Source organism: Corvus hawaiiensis, chromosome 7 (assembly GCF_020740725.1).
Source record: "Corvus hawaiiensis isolate bCorHaw1 chromosome 7, bCorHaw1.pri.cur, whole genome shotgun sequence".
Lineage (NCBI taxonomy): Eukaryota > Metazoa > Chordata > Aves > Passeriformes > Corvidae > Corvus > Corvus hawaiiensis.
Genome location: NC_063219.1, coordinates 16,997,937 through 17,012,765, shown reverse-complemented (window position 1 = coordinate 17,012,765; position 14,829 = coordinate 16,997,937). Strand labels below are relative to the sequence as shown.

Sequence of the window (14,829 nt, the reverse complement as noted above, 5' to 3'; positions counted from 1 at the left end):
ACTATATATATGGATTTGAAGCTTGCGAAAAGAACAGTACTTGTAGTTATGGAAGACAGAAGCCTTTTATCTAAACCCTCAGTTTGTTCATATCTATCCTTAGGAGATGAAAATTTAATTTTTCTTTTTTTCAGCCTTTCAATACAGTGACTCCAACAGAGAAAGGTTGCCTCTTAAAAGTCCCATGATTTAATCACAGAATATGCTGAGTTGGAAAGGAGCCACAACAATCATCCAGTCCCATGGAAGTTAGGAAACTATGTAACACCAAAAAAAATTCATTACACCATAATTAAGAAAACAGAGAATGCATATAAACTAATGGGCTAAGGAGCCATCTGTTTACACAAAACGGAAGTGTTGTTTTGTCCAAAAATCATATTATTAGACAAGGACACACAATTAGGCTAAAATTTAGTGATGTTGTCTACAGACACTTCAGATTTTAAGAACTTCAAAAGACCAGAGTATGAAACTATCGTTTCACATTTTAGCTCAAACCAGTATTATACCACATCTAGATAAGCTAAAATTTCACATAGAGGGCACGTAAAGCCAGTTGTTCTCTGTGACAAGTATTATATGTGATCCACAGATTAGTTTATAAGAGGCTACAAGGTAAAAATTCTAAGCACTCGGACTCCGATCACCACCTAACACTATGCATTACTTCTTATTCCACAAAGGCACTAACTTAAAAAAAAATTCCAGTCCAAATCAATGGACTATTATAATTTATTGTCAATGGGAAATTCACCCTAAACCCAACATTTTGAACAATCCCAAATCATTTAATGCTGAATGGAGAGTCCAAGAAGAGAAGTATGCTTCACTTTTCTGACAAATGACCAGCTCAGAACCAGACTGATGCAAATTGTCAGAATTGTGCAGGAAAATGCCTTCTGTATTGTAACCATTTGGTGGCTACTGAGATAAATTCATTCTATAAGGCAAATACATTGACATCAGCCAGAAACAAAGCATTCCCAAAATTAAACATAATAGTTATGGTAATATTGTAAAGATGTTAGTAGGATTATGAAAATACATATTTAAAAAGACATGTTTGGAGTTCTTCAATTTCTTAGCTTCACTTCTTTTAACCCAAAGATTACAGCATTTGATAAGCTTGTTACATTGTGAAGACGGTTAAGATAACAACTGTGCCCTCTGTGCTTTTACCTGGGGCCTAAAATGAATTATGTCACTTTACTAACCAACATTCTAATTTTTTGACTTACTATACCTGTCTGTAATACCGTCTCAGGATCAACTGATGGAAGGAAGTTCAAATCTATTGATCTTGAAAAAAATAACAAACACATTATTAAAATTTGTATTACAGTAGCACTAAAAACTTCAGCTAAGCCTAGAACTACCTAATGGTGTTAAAAGACTAAAGTTTTTTTTTCACTTAGTGAAGTCCTTACTTTTTCAACTCATTGAATCAAAACACAAGTGAAGGTGCATGTAATCACTTAAATGAGCATCCATCTACATACATGCTCATGTATTTTGTAGTCTACACTATAAATGTTTAGAATTTCTTTACACATTTCAAAGTATTTAAGGTGTATCATTTTTCAGTATTTTTTTGGAATTCAAATGAAATTTTATCATCCAAAAGCACTGATTTCAAAAAGTGAATCACACACCTCTCTCGCTCTTGTTGAGTTCCTTTATCACTTCCATTGTTAATTAGGGCAAGCTCATCCAGTAAAGATGTTGATTCTTTCGTGAACTTTTCAAATACCTAAGTAAGAAGAAGGTTTTAATTTAAAAAATGAAAATTTTAGGTATCTGTATTTGAAGGCATCAGTGCAAATTCATCCAGTAGTTCCATTAGTATACTTCTGTCTCTACACAGTGTAATTATTACCCAACGTTCAGATGGTAGGGAGGAAACAACAGAAAATACAAAATTTTGTTAGGGAACACTTAAGAGCACTAAGATTCCTTAGGCAGATAGTAAGTATTATACTGAATAAAATGAATACTGAAAAAAAATTGAGATTTCTGCAAAACCTTTAAGTTCTTATGGACATATTTCTTCTACATCTTCATTTAAGCCTTTAATAATGCTAGAGAATCAAGGCATGCTGCACAACTACCAGACAGCTTACTTGAAATGATTAAAATAATCAATTTTGTGAAGATTCCAGCTTCTAATCACTATTAAAATGGACTATATTGTAATGAATAACTGAACTAAAATAAAAATGTATTATATTATACAGAAAGATTCTATAAAAAGAAATATCCTCATCAGTTTCTTTGAACTCAGGGGCTTCCGATCTCAGACAACAACGCCTGTACAGTCAAGACAACAAGCACTGTTCAGACAGTTCCTCTGTATCTGACTTCTGAGGGTTGGTTTTGCTTTTTAACAGAAGTGAGAACAACTGGGTGCATTATGTGACATGCACAGTAACTTTCAGGCCTTTTTGCTGTTATTAAATTATTAATCAGTAGCCTGCCAATGAACTTTCCTTAACTTATCTAGGACTACGTAAAATTTCAGGGGAAGGCAGGTGCAGCTGCAATACACCTGGAGATCCCACCTGAAGATCCTAGATGGAGACACACATTTTAAGAACAGATTACACAGGAAGGGAACACGCTGTGTCAATGAAGATTAAATATTGTTTTGAAAATTCTATTTAAATAACTGAAAAGCAAGTATCAGTGAAAAAAAGATTAAGAACATTCTGGAGAGCTACGCACACCAACAGTTGTTAAACAATTTGTGCTGATTAATAACTAATTGGTGTAGTTGCTCCCAGACATTTACTGTTTCACAGTCTGCTGGGGAAACTGCACTGACAGAAATTTTGGTGTAGGACAGCTTAAAGCCTAACTCTTAGTCCACAGGAACCAAGACCTAAGAAATAACCCAGGAGGATCTGTAGAGTCCAAGTATTTTTTCCTTGTTTTGGTCTTCTCCTACAGCAGCCAATTGCCCTTTATAGAGACTATGTATGGTAATACACTCAGGCTCTTCAAGAGTTAGTGTTACTAGAAGAGCTTCATTTAGGAACTGGTTTGTTCAACAAACTGATTAAATGAGCTTTATCATCCCTTGAGTAAATGCAGTATTACTTATCACAAGACTATTCATGTAAACAAACTGCACTACTACACATGTGACCATTTCCTACATGCTTTGTAGTTCCTACACAAATAAAAATTTCAGGGCTCAAGAAGGAGACATTAAAAAACCCCCAAACCCCAAAATACAGATAACTAACCAGCCTCTTATTCAACCAATCCATGTGATCATAGGTGAGAGTTCCTCCAAAATCTTCTGTTAGTTGGCATGGTTCTATATATCGCGTCAGCTTGTTAGCAGATACTAAAATAACCTGCAACAATAAAATAGATAACTTGTAGATAATGCTTCTATTTTCCTTAAGTATCTGAGAAGCGTGTCTAAGGATACTGAGCAGATCTTTCTGTGATTCAGATTTTTCTGCTAAATGTTTAAGTGAAATATGGCTGCTGGCGATTAATGTGAGCCTAAACGAGACAGGTAACTCTGAGACGCAGTGTGTATCTCATGCAAAGTCCTGTAAGAGCATCATCTCTACCACCTTGTGTATTTACAGTGGGAAAAAGAAATGTGTTTCCTGGATATCTGTTTTCCTGCTGGGAACTGATGCTTTGTGATTAAGTCATATACCACATGATCTATTTCTAGTGAATATGGTAGAAGGCTATCATACTGTAAAGCACACAGTACTTTTACCACTTTCTGGCAATACTTTCAGTCCCAGAGGTGATTTTATGCCATAAAATTAAAGTGCCTGCATTTACTGTGCAAATACGCTCAGCAAAAGTTGGATCAAAAGTTGGATCAACCATACTCTTTCCATAAGTAGTCAAAAAGTCAAATCTTAGTATGCTTAAAAGCCTGAGTCATTCACCCAGGAGACAAATCTAGCTCATCAGCTACATCAGGGAATACAGGAAAACACATGTTCACTGCTAGGTGGAAAACTAAATTCTGCATTCTAGAGGCTCCTGAATGACCCTTATTCATATAAGCCTAAACCAAAAGTTGGCAGCACAGCTTGCTTCAATGCCTGATATGCTAAGCCTGAAATAACCCCCATGGAAAAAAAAGCCAAAACCAACCTCTCTATGGAAGCATACATATTGGCAATATATAGCCATAAATAAAAAAAAAAAAAAAAAAGAAAGAAAATTTCCATAACCCATGAAATCATTCACATACTCTTGCAGGGCACAAGAGCTTCTATTCCAGCTCTATTTTCACACAGATACTGAAACCAAAGAATTCAGAGCAGCTCCAAACAAACAGTCATTGCAGAGGAAAACCTTTCAGCAACATCCAAATATACACTGTTGTCCTGTACTCTTAATGGTACATAGCTGCTGTAAATGGAATTGGCTAGTAGCTTCTTTAAGTAATGCCAGTAATCAGCCCAAACCCCAGAGGATTCTAGGTCCAAGAAAAAAGAAAAAAAAAAAACAACCCTTTGTTCTTCCTTCTTTTGGCACACTTTATGGGTAATTTTTAACATTCATCTCTATGAGTTCATAAAAAAAAGGAGAAAATTAATTTTGGTATGGACATTTTGGTATGGGAACTAAAGGAAACAGGGCAGCTGGTTCTCATTACTGAAATACAAGTTCTAAAAAGACCCAAATAGCCTGACAAAATGGACAGACTGTATTGAGACCACTTATTTCAGATTTGTGTTTAACTGAGATCCTTCAGGAAAGAGAGCGAGCATGGAATAGCCCTTGTAAACTTGCACTAGAGAGATGTTTTTAGAAAAAAAAAAATCTCCTGAAAAAGCAAAACCTGCACAAAATAATATTTTAGCCATATGAGAAAATAATCCTCTGACAAAAAAGAAACACCTAAAAAAAGAGATTTGGTCAAAACCAAAATTTTTTACATCTTATTAGAAAAATTTTGAAAAACAAAACCTTCCACCTCATTAATGAGCCTTGCTGGAACTTAAGACATTACTCCCAAACCCATCCATTCTCTAGGTTTCTGATTGAAAAAACACTTCTTTCTTAAACTGTTTATTGACTGTTCACATGGCTAGCTGCTAAAATCCTGTCTGAACTTTTCAAAACGTAAACAAACATTTGAATTTTTGACTAGGTTGTGACAGAAATGAAGGTTCCTGAACAGGAACAGAATTTATCGCCTGCTCTAAACCTGAACTAGTGGCATACATCCTCTGTATGCTTTAAATTAGTAAATTAGCTTTGATATTTTCTAGGTGTCAAAAGCTCAGTTTGCCTCTCTGAAGCTTCAGAAATAATGTTTTAATCAGCTACTACAGATTGATAGTCCATAAGTACACAGACCAAGAGCCAAAGAAGAAAAAAATGTTGCAAAACGCAATGTGCACAGCGAAAAAACACTTCTCTTTTAAAGATATTAATTCTACTTCAAGCTCAGCAAACTTCTGCTGTCAAGATTCCCAAAATGTTTCAAAATCCAATCACAGTAATTGTCTTTGACGTCCTGTAAAAATAAATGTCAAACTACCAGATCCTAAAAAAAGTTGTCCCTTATGAATCAGCGTTTCACCTTTGCCTTTGAATTTCATCCTTCAATTTATTACCACAGGCAAAGATAATTTACAGCTGTAAATATAGAAAGAACCCCATTTGCTTGTGACTGAAATGATTTTTTGCTTTTCTTCTTTTTCCAAGTCGAACTATGTTGATTCCAGAAAAAGGGAAAAAAAACCCAGATTTCTTAATCCAAAGTAAAACAGAAGATTATAGCTGGATGTTAAAATGAACAGCTCAAATTTCCCAAGGGAGAAACAAATAGATCTGGCCAGATGGTAAAACAAACAAACAAAAAAAAAGCATAAATTATTGAATCCTTTAATCTTTGCTTCCCTTCTTACTTGATCCACCCACTCCTGACAAGAGGGACAGCTAATAAGCTGACAGTGGTAGTAGGTTTCAAACATGTCCTATTTGCTACTGACCAGAGTCATGGACTTATCATCTGAACTCAGATCTTTTTAAAACCTGGAAGAGTGGTAGCAGCTCTCATCCTTGCTCTACTCTAGTCAGTAAACTTGCTCTGTACAATACTGGTCTGCTAAAACATTGTGAAAGCCTTTAAAGAAATAACTCAAAACAGTGCTTTGGGAAAAGCAGAAGTGCTGTATTTTATACTAAATTCAAAACAACCTTTGTAAGAACTGTCGAGCAAAAGAAGAAAGACAAAGCTAAAAACATGGACTGCAAGGTCTTGTGCCTTAAGTGCAACATTCTGTTTCTCAGGAGCAAAAATACATGATTTTGACCCATGCAACATGTATCTTTTGTAATAAAAAAGCTTTAAATACTGTTTGCAGTAAGCTGACCTCTCTATGTCATTTGCTGTTTTCTGCAATTTTCATTGATCATCTATGAGGAGATAAAGGCAGATGTCAAGATGAGAGAGGAATTCTAGATATTCAACGGGACATGTAAAAGTGCCCCCAAAATGCTAAATATATCCATCTGAACTTTTCTTCTTTCTTGAGGGAAGAAATGAAAAAGTTCTTTAATACAAATGTCACAGAGTCAAACCCAGGAGCTACTTGAAAATCGGATGGTGTAAAATTTCAGTAACAAAGAGGTTTTTTCTGAAGTGTGTAATATCAGAGCAGCCACACTACTAAATCTGAGAAGGAGTAGTTACTTTCCAAAAGAGAACAATATACTTGTCTCTTGAGAATACATAATTTAAACAAGTGTAATCTAAATATGATCTTCATTGCCACAGAACTGTAAAGCAAAGGCTACCTCTTCCTGAGGAGAATAATCCTACTTTTTGATGCTAAATACTATTTCAATCCCTTTTTTGAAACACTATTTGATTAAACACTGAGTAGCATAGGATGTTATTTGTTTAATATGGAACACTAATCTAAACAAAAATCCTTTTCTTTAACATTACACCAAGAAACACAAGTTAAATATTTATCTGGCCAGTGCCATAGAAATCTGTCATACTAGAAACCCAAGAGCAGCTGGCAGAACCCAGATAAACACAAAATGAACTGTCGGCTCCACTGCCAGGAACGGCCTCCTTCACTTGTGGTTTTACCCACTCGCTCACCTTACCCTCACCCTCCAGGGCACACAGTAATTAGCGCACTCTCATTTTTACATCCCAGAGAAAAGAAAATAGGCAAAGATTCCGGTATTTTTCAACACACTCTTTTTTTGGACAGAATTCAGGATGTGACATAAACGCAAGCTTACATGCTCCAGCTCCACAAAGATGGTTCCCTGATTTGTCCAAGAACCTATTGCCTTCCATGGTAAAATAGTAAGAGATGCATGCAGATGAAAAGAGAGATGCAGTTTGTGTTGGTTTAACACAGCCTGGTTTTTAGTGGGGGCAGGAGATAAACTGCTCAAAACTTCTATGTCTGTCAGAGAGAGATGACCCTTGCCTTTAGAGGAAGAGAGCCTTCACTTCCAAACTAGAACAGCTCATCCTTAAAAGAATAAACCCCATGAAGTAAAATGACGCTGGGCAGTTGTGGGAAAACTGCTTGACCCGTGGGAGGGACTCACGCTATAGCAAGTTCGGGTGGGACTGCTGCTTGTGGAGGTTAAAACCACACTAGAAATGTTCACAGAGAACTATCTTCCGTGGGAAGGATGCCATGGCACAGCATAAGAAACTCTTTTCCTTAAGCATACTGAAGAAAGATTTTTAAGAAGTGAAATACTGACCAAAACCCCATGTTTTGTTTCCGTGCACGGTCATTGGAAAGAGGGAGGGACTGGGAAAGAAAGGTGTTCAGAAAGTTCACTTTGGTTCTCATTACCCTTTTTACTTTTAATAATAAATCTTCTTTATACTGTCGAAGTTTTGAACCTGTTTTGCCTTCAAGTGGTTTTTTTTTTTCAATAATCCTTATCTCAACTCATGAAGTATCAATTTCCCCTCCTCTGCTTAGCTGTAGCAGAGGAAAATGAGTGAATAGTTTTTCATGGGTGCCTGGCCATTAGCCAGCATCAAACCCCAAAACAGTTAAATAAACAATTTTAGCTGGAACTCCTATATGCCTTTTTAGGAAAGTCCATGAAAGCTGCAAATTCTGGTGCCTCAGTCTTAAAACACTGAACTGAAAATGGACAAAAATTAGGTGCTTCCTACAAAGTGTTAGTCATTCTTTATTCTCTGGAGCAATACTCTGCTTATTAGCATCATTCTTAAAAGGTAAATTAGAGACTTGAAATTTTCCAGAGCAGATGCTGCAGATGAATGATCATAAGAAATTTCTGACACTGTTACTAGAGTTAGAGCTGTCAGCTGCTACAGTAGAAGTGTGAAGCATTTAGAACTACTCAGACTTTGGACTTCAGGATTACAAAGATCCTTCTGCTATACACTCCAATTTTTTCAACTAATTCCTAGTAGTTTAAAGCCGGGTTTTTCCTTTCTCTTTTGCCTTATTTTTATTTTATAAATGCACTTGACTTATCGCCAAATCATAAGTGAACTTTCTAAAATTTTGCTCCCTGATTTCTGCAAGGATAAGAACAGCAAGCACATCCTCTTCTTTCCTGCTCCTGACAAACTGATTTTCAAAGTACTAATCTAATACCTAAATCAGGCTCAGAGATTATTTTTCCTCTAAGCTCCTTAAATGAATGGCATGTATGAAATAACCCCACTAACCTATAGGCAATTTTGCATTGTGTACAAATTTGTACATTTCTTCTATTTTTATGGTATTTTTTTCTTCCAGTTATGCTCATTGTCCTCATCTGAAAAGCTCATGCTCAAATACAACACACATCTACTAAAAGAGTGATCAGTTTCACAACACTATGTAGAGTATATTAATAAAAAGCAAAAAGCAACACCTCTCAACTCTCTAAAACACAGAACTTTTTATACTCAAATCCTGCCCTTCAATCTTTTAAAACATTAACAATATTAAGTATTACGGTGTCATATATGCAACCAGCTGAAAGACAGCTTTGTAACAATTAAGACAACTCTCCTCTTATGAAGCATTGCACAGGACCAGATAAAACTGCTTCAATTAACACATGAACTGGTTGCTAATAAGGGAGGAATAAAGTTACAGAAGAAAGTTCTGCTGGAGGACAAATGGGAGTTGTCCTGAGGCAGGTCCAAAACCAACACTAACCAGAAATAAACACATGAACTTTTACTCAGCTGAATCAGCCCACCTCTTTGTACTTATCCACCCAGTACTGTTTGATCTCAGTGCCCACATTTACTTTCAATGCTTTGCAACTCATCATCACCACATCATACTCTGAAGCAGAGGATCTCTGCCTTTGAACAGAAAGGAAGACACTGTGATTAATGGCTTCATATGGTAATATTAAGCAAGGTATTAAGAACAGATCAGGTAGCAGGAAATAGGAGGTAGATTCGATGCCCCATTAGAAATCACAGTTACACAGCATTTACTTCAAATAAAATGAGATTACACCCAAGTGATTAAAAAGATTTCATATTTTCATTAAAGTTCTTAGTTCACAATTATTTCACTGGTGCAAAACCAATCCTGAATTTTGCTAATAGTTACAGAAATCTAACCTGTGATCCAAAACATTATTTGGGTGTTGCTTGTTTTTAGTGCCAGTAATGCAAAACTATGCAGTTGTAGATTTGTGCATGAGTTGGAGCCTTCCACAGCCTTATCAGTGGTCTGCACTCGTATTTGGAACAGAGGAAAGACACACTACTGTCTCTGACACAAATATTATTTGCAGGGCAGAGAAGGTGGGTCATTTTTACTGAAACAGTTTTCCTGACTGCAACCAAGTAACAGAAACCAAAAGGTTTAGTTACATAATTCCCGTGGTCTATGCCAAAAATGCCAACATGATTACTGGCACAGAACATACTTCATAAAATTACTAAATTAAAGGATTATCATTTAATGACAGTTAGCCAAACCTTAAAGTGAAATAAATAATCCTTTTATTATCACAGTCATGTAAAATTATCCCTGCTTTGTTGATATATTTTCTATAGGTTTTCTGCTTATTTGTCTAAAAATACATTCTGAGTCATGTTAAAGAAAAACACAAGAAAAATCTTCTAGAGGACTAACTTCCAAACTAGCAGCACCATCATATATACACTAACAACTTCTATATAACATACTTTTATACTGCAACTTGAAAGACTTCCTGAACTTACCCAAGCATTTTATTTACAGATGTGTAGATGGGAAGAGAGAGCCTAAATCACACAGTAGGACTTCTAAAGAGGGGCTTTACCTTTATTACTGCTGCTCTCTGGACTCTTGACATTTACCTTACGTTGTGAAAGATCCGTGTGAAACTGAACATTGCAAACTTAAGCCACTTTCTAACCAGCAGCTCTTAAATCATATTTTTGAGTACAGATGGTTAGTTCAGAGGCTTTTCAAATTCTCTTGCATGTGACTCCAAACAATAGGCTAGTTTATACAAGTGGGCACCACCACACTCATGTTTTTGATTAAAGACACCGTGGGCTGCATGCTACATGCCTGTTGTAGTTCAAACAAGATTAGCTTAAAAAATGAGTGGAAAGTTTGATGAAACAGATATTTTCTAAAAAACCAGGGAAAACTGAGGTTTCCATTAACCTCCCAGACAGATAGAACAATGGAACTGCTAACATTAATGTGTAGTCTCTTACATACACTCTGCCTCACAACTCAGAACAGTGTCAGCTTTTATTTGGCAAAGGATCTGTAATCTGTAACTGATGTCAAAGAACTCACAAAATCAGAGAAGATGCATGCAACAGCAACAAGATGTTTTTCAGAATGGTTACAGCTGATAGTGACACCATACACCATGTATCTCTACAGTCTATTAGAGAAGTCATGAAAAATTTCACACTAAACCCTGCACAACAGTTTCTTACTCAAAACACCCACAATATGTATCAAATAGCTTTCTTTTCTTGCTAAGCAAAGAACTAAATGCCATACATTTCGAAGTTAAGAATATTAAATGAAGAAAGTCTCATTAAAAATGGAAAAAGTTAAAAAGCCACAGTGGTTTGTTAAGGTTATCCATAAAGCATCTGGAACATAACTATTTTAAATACACTTTAGTTGCCATCCAATTGTACCAGAATTTCAGAAATAGTGTTTTTGACTGAAGTAGACAAAAGCTCAACATACCTCAAAGCCAAGTCTATCTTTCTCTTTCCAAAAGCAGAAATGTGTAACCTTCTTATCCCAGAACTCATCTGGCTTTACTACACAAACAAGTGACACCTCAGCTGGAACAACATTCTGTAAAACAAATGAAAAAATAAGTAAAACATTCAAGATTAAACCTTCATTTACCACAGAAGTGAATTCCACTTAGATTTCATCATCTATACAAGAACTTAAAAATTGCAGACAGAAATTGAAGTATACTTCATCTATATCACATACTTGCTCCATCCTGCATTGTAACAGATTGCGCTAGACTCATAGCAAAGCTAGGTCACAACTGAAAAGAAAATATAACCTCTTTACTCCCAGTCCTAAGGACAAACCATTAGTCTATGCTGTGTTAATACAGAAAAATGAATTATTGGCTAGATTTAATTTAATTTATGGTATTTCATTAAAAAGAAGAAGAAATTTTAAAAACAAAGCCTTCCACCAATATTAGCTTCTACACAGAAGGCAATCGTAATCATAAAGTTAGGAAAAAGTTGTACATGTGTTATCAGATCACATGCCAAGATTATATCCTATTACTTCATTAGTACATACTGCTTAGGCTAGAATGAAAAGGCTGAATATTGACATTTCAACATATTAATTCATTAAAATACTACCAGAAAAACATTTCTCAACCTAAATCTACCAAGTTGATTTTATGTTGTCACACTGACTGCAGATCAAGGAACAAAGACTCCTGATTACTCTAAACTTACCAGCTATAGCAGTAAAAATTAAATAATCAGAGTAGTGATATAAAGGTGGCACAATCCATGGGATTTCTCTTTAAATACCTAATTTTATTTATAAAAACTTAATTCAAAAGAAGTTAAAGAAATCAGCAACAAAAAACTCCAATTCATTCTTGCACCCTTTTAATGAATATGCAAAAACGATTTCAAAGTAGACAATATTTTGAACACAGAAATGTTTTTGAGAACTACGTACAATGAAGCAGACAAATCTCATGTGATCTGCACAAGTGATCAATTCACACAGGAAAATCTTTATTGCTTCCTTCTCAAACTCAAGATACAAATGTGCAAGTCACGTTTCTGCAAGCTTTGCACAAGCAGGACAAGTGCTGCCAGGAAGCCAGGCAAATAAGAGCGTGGGCAAAGAGCTGACCTTCCCCACTAGCTGCAGTTCCCACTGAACCTCACAATCACACCGTGGCTGAAGCAAAACCCAGTCAAGATCATAATATGAACACAAAGGATTCAAATACTGTAACTCTATTAATAGGAAAACCATCCTAGTCAAGAATAGGTGAAAGACACCTTGACACAGACTTCAAAATCCAGAAACAACAATGACCCAGCACGATTGAAAAAAAAAAACAACTGGTATTTGACATACTTTCTGATGCTTCACTTAAGTCTGAGAGGAAAACTGCTCTGATAAAGAGAAATCATCTGTGCAGTAAGAAAGGCAGTAGTCCAAGTGTTCTAATGCGTTAGAAATGCCGTATCTCACATTTCCTTTGACCACTGAGATCAGAAAATAATCCATACAGCAGAAATAGGACTCTATTGTAAGCACACAGTTCTGAAGAGTGAAAATATTTTTTTAGAATTCTTTTTTATTGGAAATTGTCACTTTTCTTCTTCTCCTACTTTTTATAGTATTCAGAACATAATTAGTGATTGGAATTATGATCCACAACAAAGTCAACTATATCTTACTGCAAAGGAAACCTTGTAGTACAGCATATATTGCATCAAAACCTGTTCAGCTGCAGTATCTGTGTCACCTGCAGCCCTGCACACATTCCTACTGCTCATAGTTGGTAATGCCAGGAGTATATTTCTGTATTTTTTTAACTAAAACTCTGTTTTCGAAAAAGGTCTACAGCTGTGTGTTCTCATCATATTAAGAATTTGTCTCTCACTTGAGTGAGCTGTAGCATCTGCTTTTCAGAATTTCTTCCTGCACAGAACTCATCACAGAACCGTATTTTAAGGAAATTACTGCCTCTACAGTAACACAGCCATTTGGTTCACATCCATAAAACTGATCAGTCAACTATGATTGTATGAATATTTATTTACCTGCAGCATTAATACAACCGTCTTTACCACGTTCCACTGAGATTTTCTGCCATCCACTATCACAGTGAATCCTCGGGCTTTACACTTCTCACTAGAAGAAGAAAAACACTTAAAAAACATAAAATTCACTCTAACAAGTGTCATACCACGACTTTGGATTTCAAGCCTCCTGTAAAATGCAACTACATAGCTTTTTTCCTCATAGAAACACTGTCTTACAAACCTTAAGTTTACTTACTTATAAATAACTTCCAATTTTAATGCTCCAGCATATTATTAGATATTCCAAATTAAATTTTTAAGTAGCACTGAAGTGTATCTCATAATACAAGTATTTATTTAAACTGTAGCAACCCTGAAAAGGTCTCATAACTGTTAAGCTCACAAAATCCTCAGAAAAGAGATCAATTTACAGTGTCATAAGGAAGACAAAGGGATGTCAGTTTTCACAAGGTTACTTCTGAACTGGCAAAGATTTGAGGATACATATCACTTTGTGCATGTCCTAATAGGAAACCATCTAAGCATGCTTAAATTCTATCCTGAACAAGTAAGCTAGGAACTGCAGTGAAAAAAAGCCTCTACAGGACATAAGCTTTGTCTACAGATCTACAAGACAGACTATTTTAAACGGCTATCACCTCTTTTTCTTCTAAGAAGGTTTGAGTCTGTGTATACTACAGAAAAAAAAAAACAACCCCCCTCGAAAAAAGCACTAAACCAAACACACCCCCCCCCCAAAAAAACACCCAGCCCCCCCCCCCCCCCCCCAAAACCTGCTGAAAACAGCTGCAAAGCCAAAAGTTCAAAGGTGGTGCTGCTCAAATAAAAAATGGTAGAAAATAGCGAAAACTTTCCTCATTCTCTGTGCATTTCCACAGACCTCTCCAGCTCATTTCAAACTGAAGCTGGCATCAAGGTGCTCACAACAATGGCTGGATAATGTTCAGTGGTGGCAGCAACCTCTGGATATCACCAACAGCTGGGAAGTATTACCTTCCCACAACCAGCACAGGACCATCCAGAAGAGGACTTTAAAGTGAGCCCATGTTTCAACATTAGTTAGCACACTAGATATCATGTCCCAGGTTGAAATTCTTGTGTTAGCAAAGTTATAAGTAAATAAAATCCATGACATTTACATTAGGTAGGAAAGTATTACATAATCTTTCCCAAATCTGCAATTACAAAACAAAGCTACTTCTGTAATCTCCTTAGCTTACAAAAAAACAAAGCATGTAACAGTAAGCATTATGTTTCACAAGAAGAAATTAACTGTTATTTATTTCATGTTTAAGCTGAGCTTCATCAAGTATGGGTGGAAGACAAATTCATCTTGGAGTTAAAAAAAAAAAAGGGGGAGGTGGGGGGAGGAAGGCACTTTACTACTCTGTTAAGGAAAAAATAATTACAAAGTTGGCTGCCAGTCCATGAATGCTTTTGGTTTTAAGGAACCTCTAAGATTACACACATGATTTTTCTGGAAGCAGTCCGAACATTTAGGCTTCATGAGTGCAATGTTTAATCAAAATCAACTCAAAAGGCACACTACTACTGCTTTTAAGAAT

The 14,829-nt window shown here is 35.9% G+C and overlaps 1 protein-coding gene across 7 annotated transcripts in view; it reads right to left on the bottom strand.

The window, feature by feature from the left end:
* SESTD1 (SEC14 and spectrin domain containing 1) overlaps window positions 1–14,829 on the bottom strand; it is a 52,525-nt gene that overhangs the window by 19,800 nt on the left and 17,896 nt on the right. For all 7 annotated transcript variants that reach the window (XM_048309316.1, XM_048309314.1, XM_048309312.1 and 4 more), the window contains 5 exons: window positions 13,262–13,352; window positions 11,175–11,288; window positions 3,249–3,362; window positions 1,656–1,753; window positions 1,247–1,302 (listed from right to left, as the gene is read on the bottom strand). In XM_048309316.1, coding sequence (XP_048165273.1) covers window positions 1,247–1,302; window positions 1,656–1,753; window positions 3,249–3,362; window positions 11,175–11,288; window positions 13,262–13,352 — 473 coding nt within the window. The remainder of the gene's footprint in view (window positions 1–1,246; window positions 1,303–1,655; window positions 1,754–3,248; window positions 3,363–11,174; window positions 11,289–13,261; window positions 13,353–14,829) is intronic.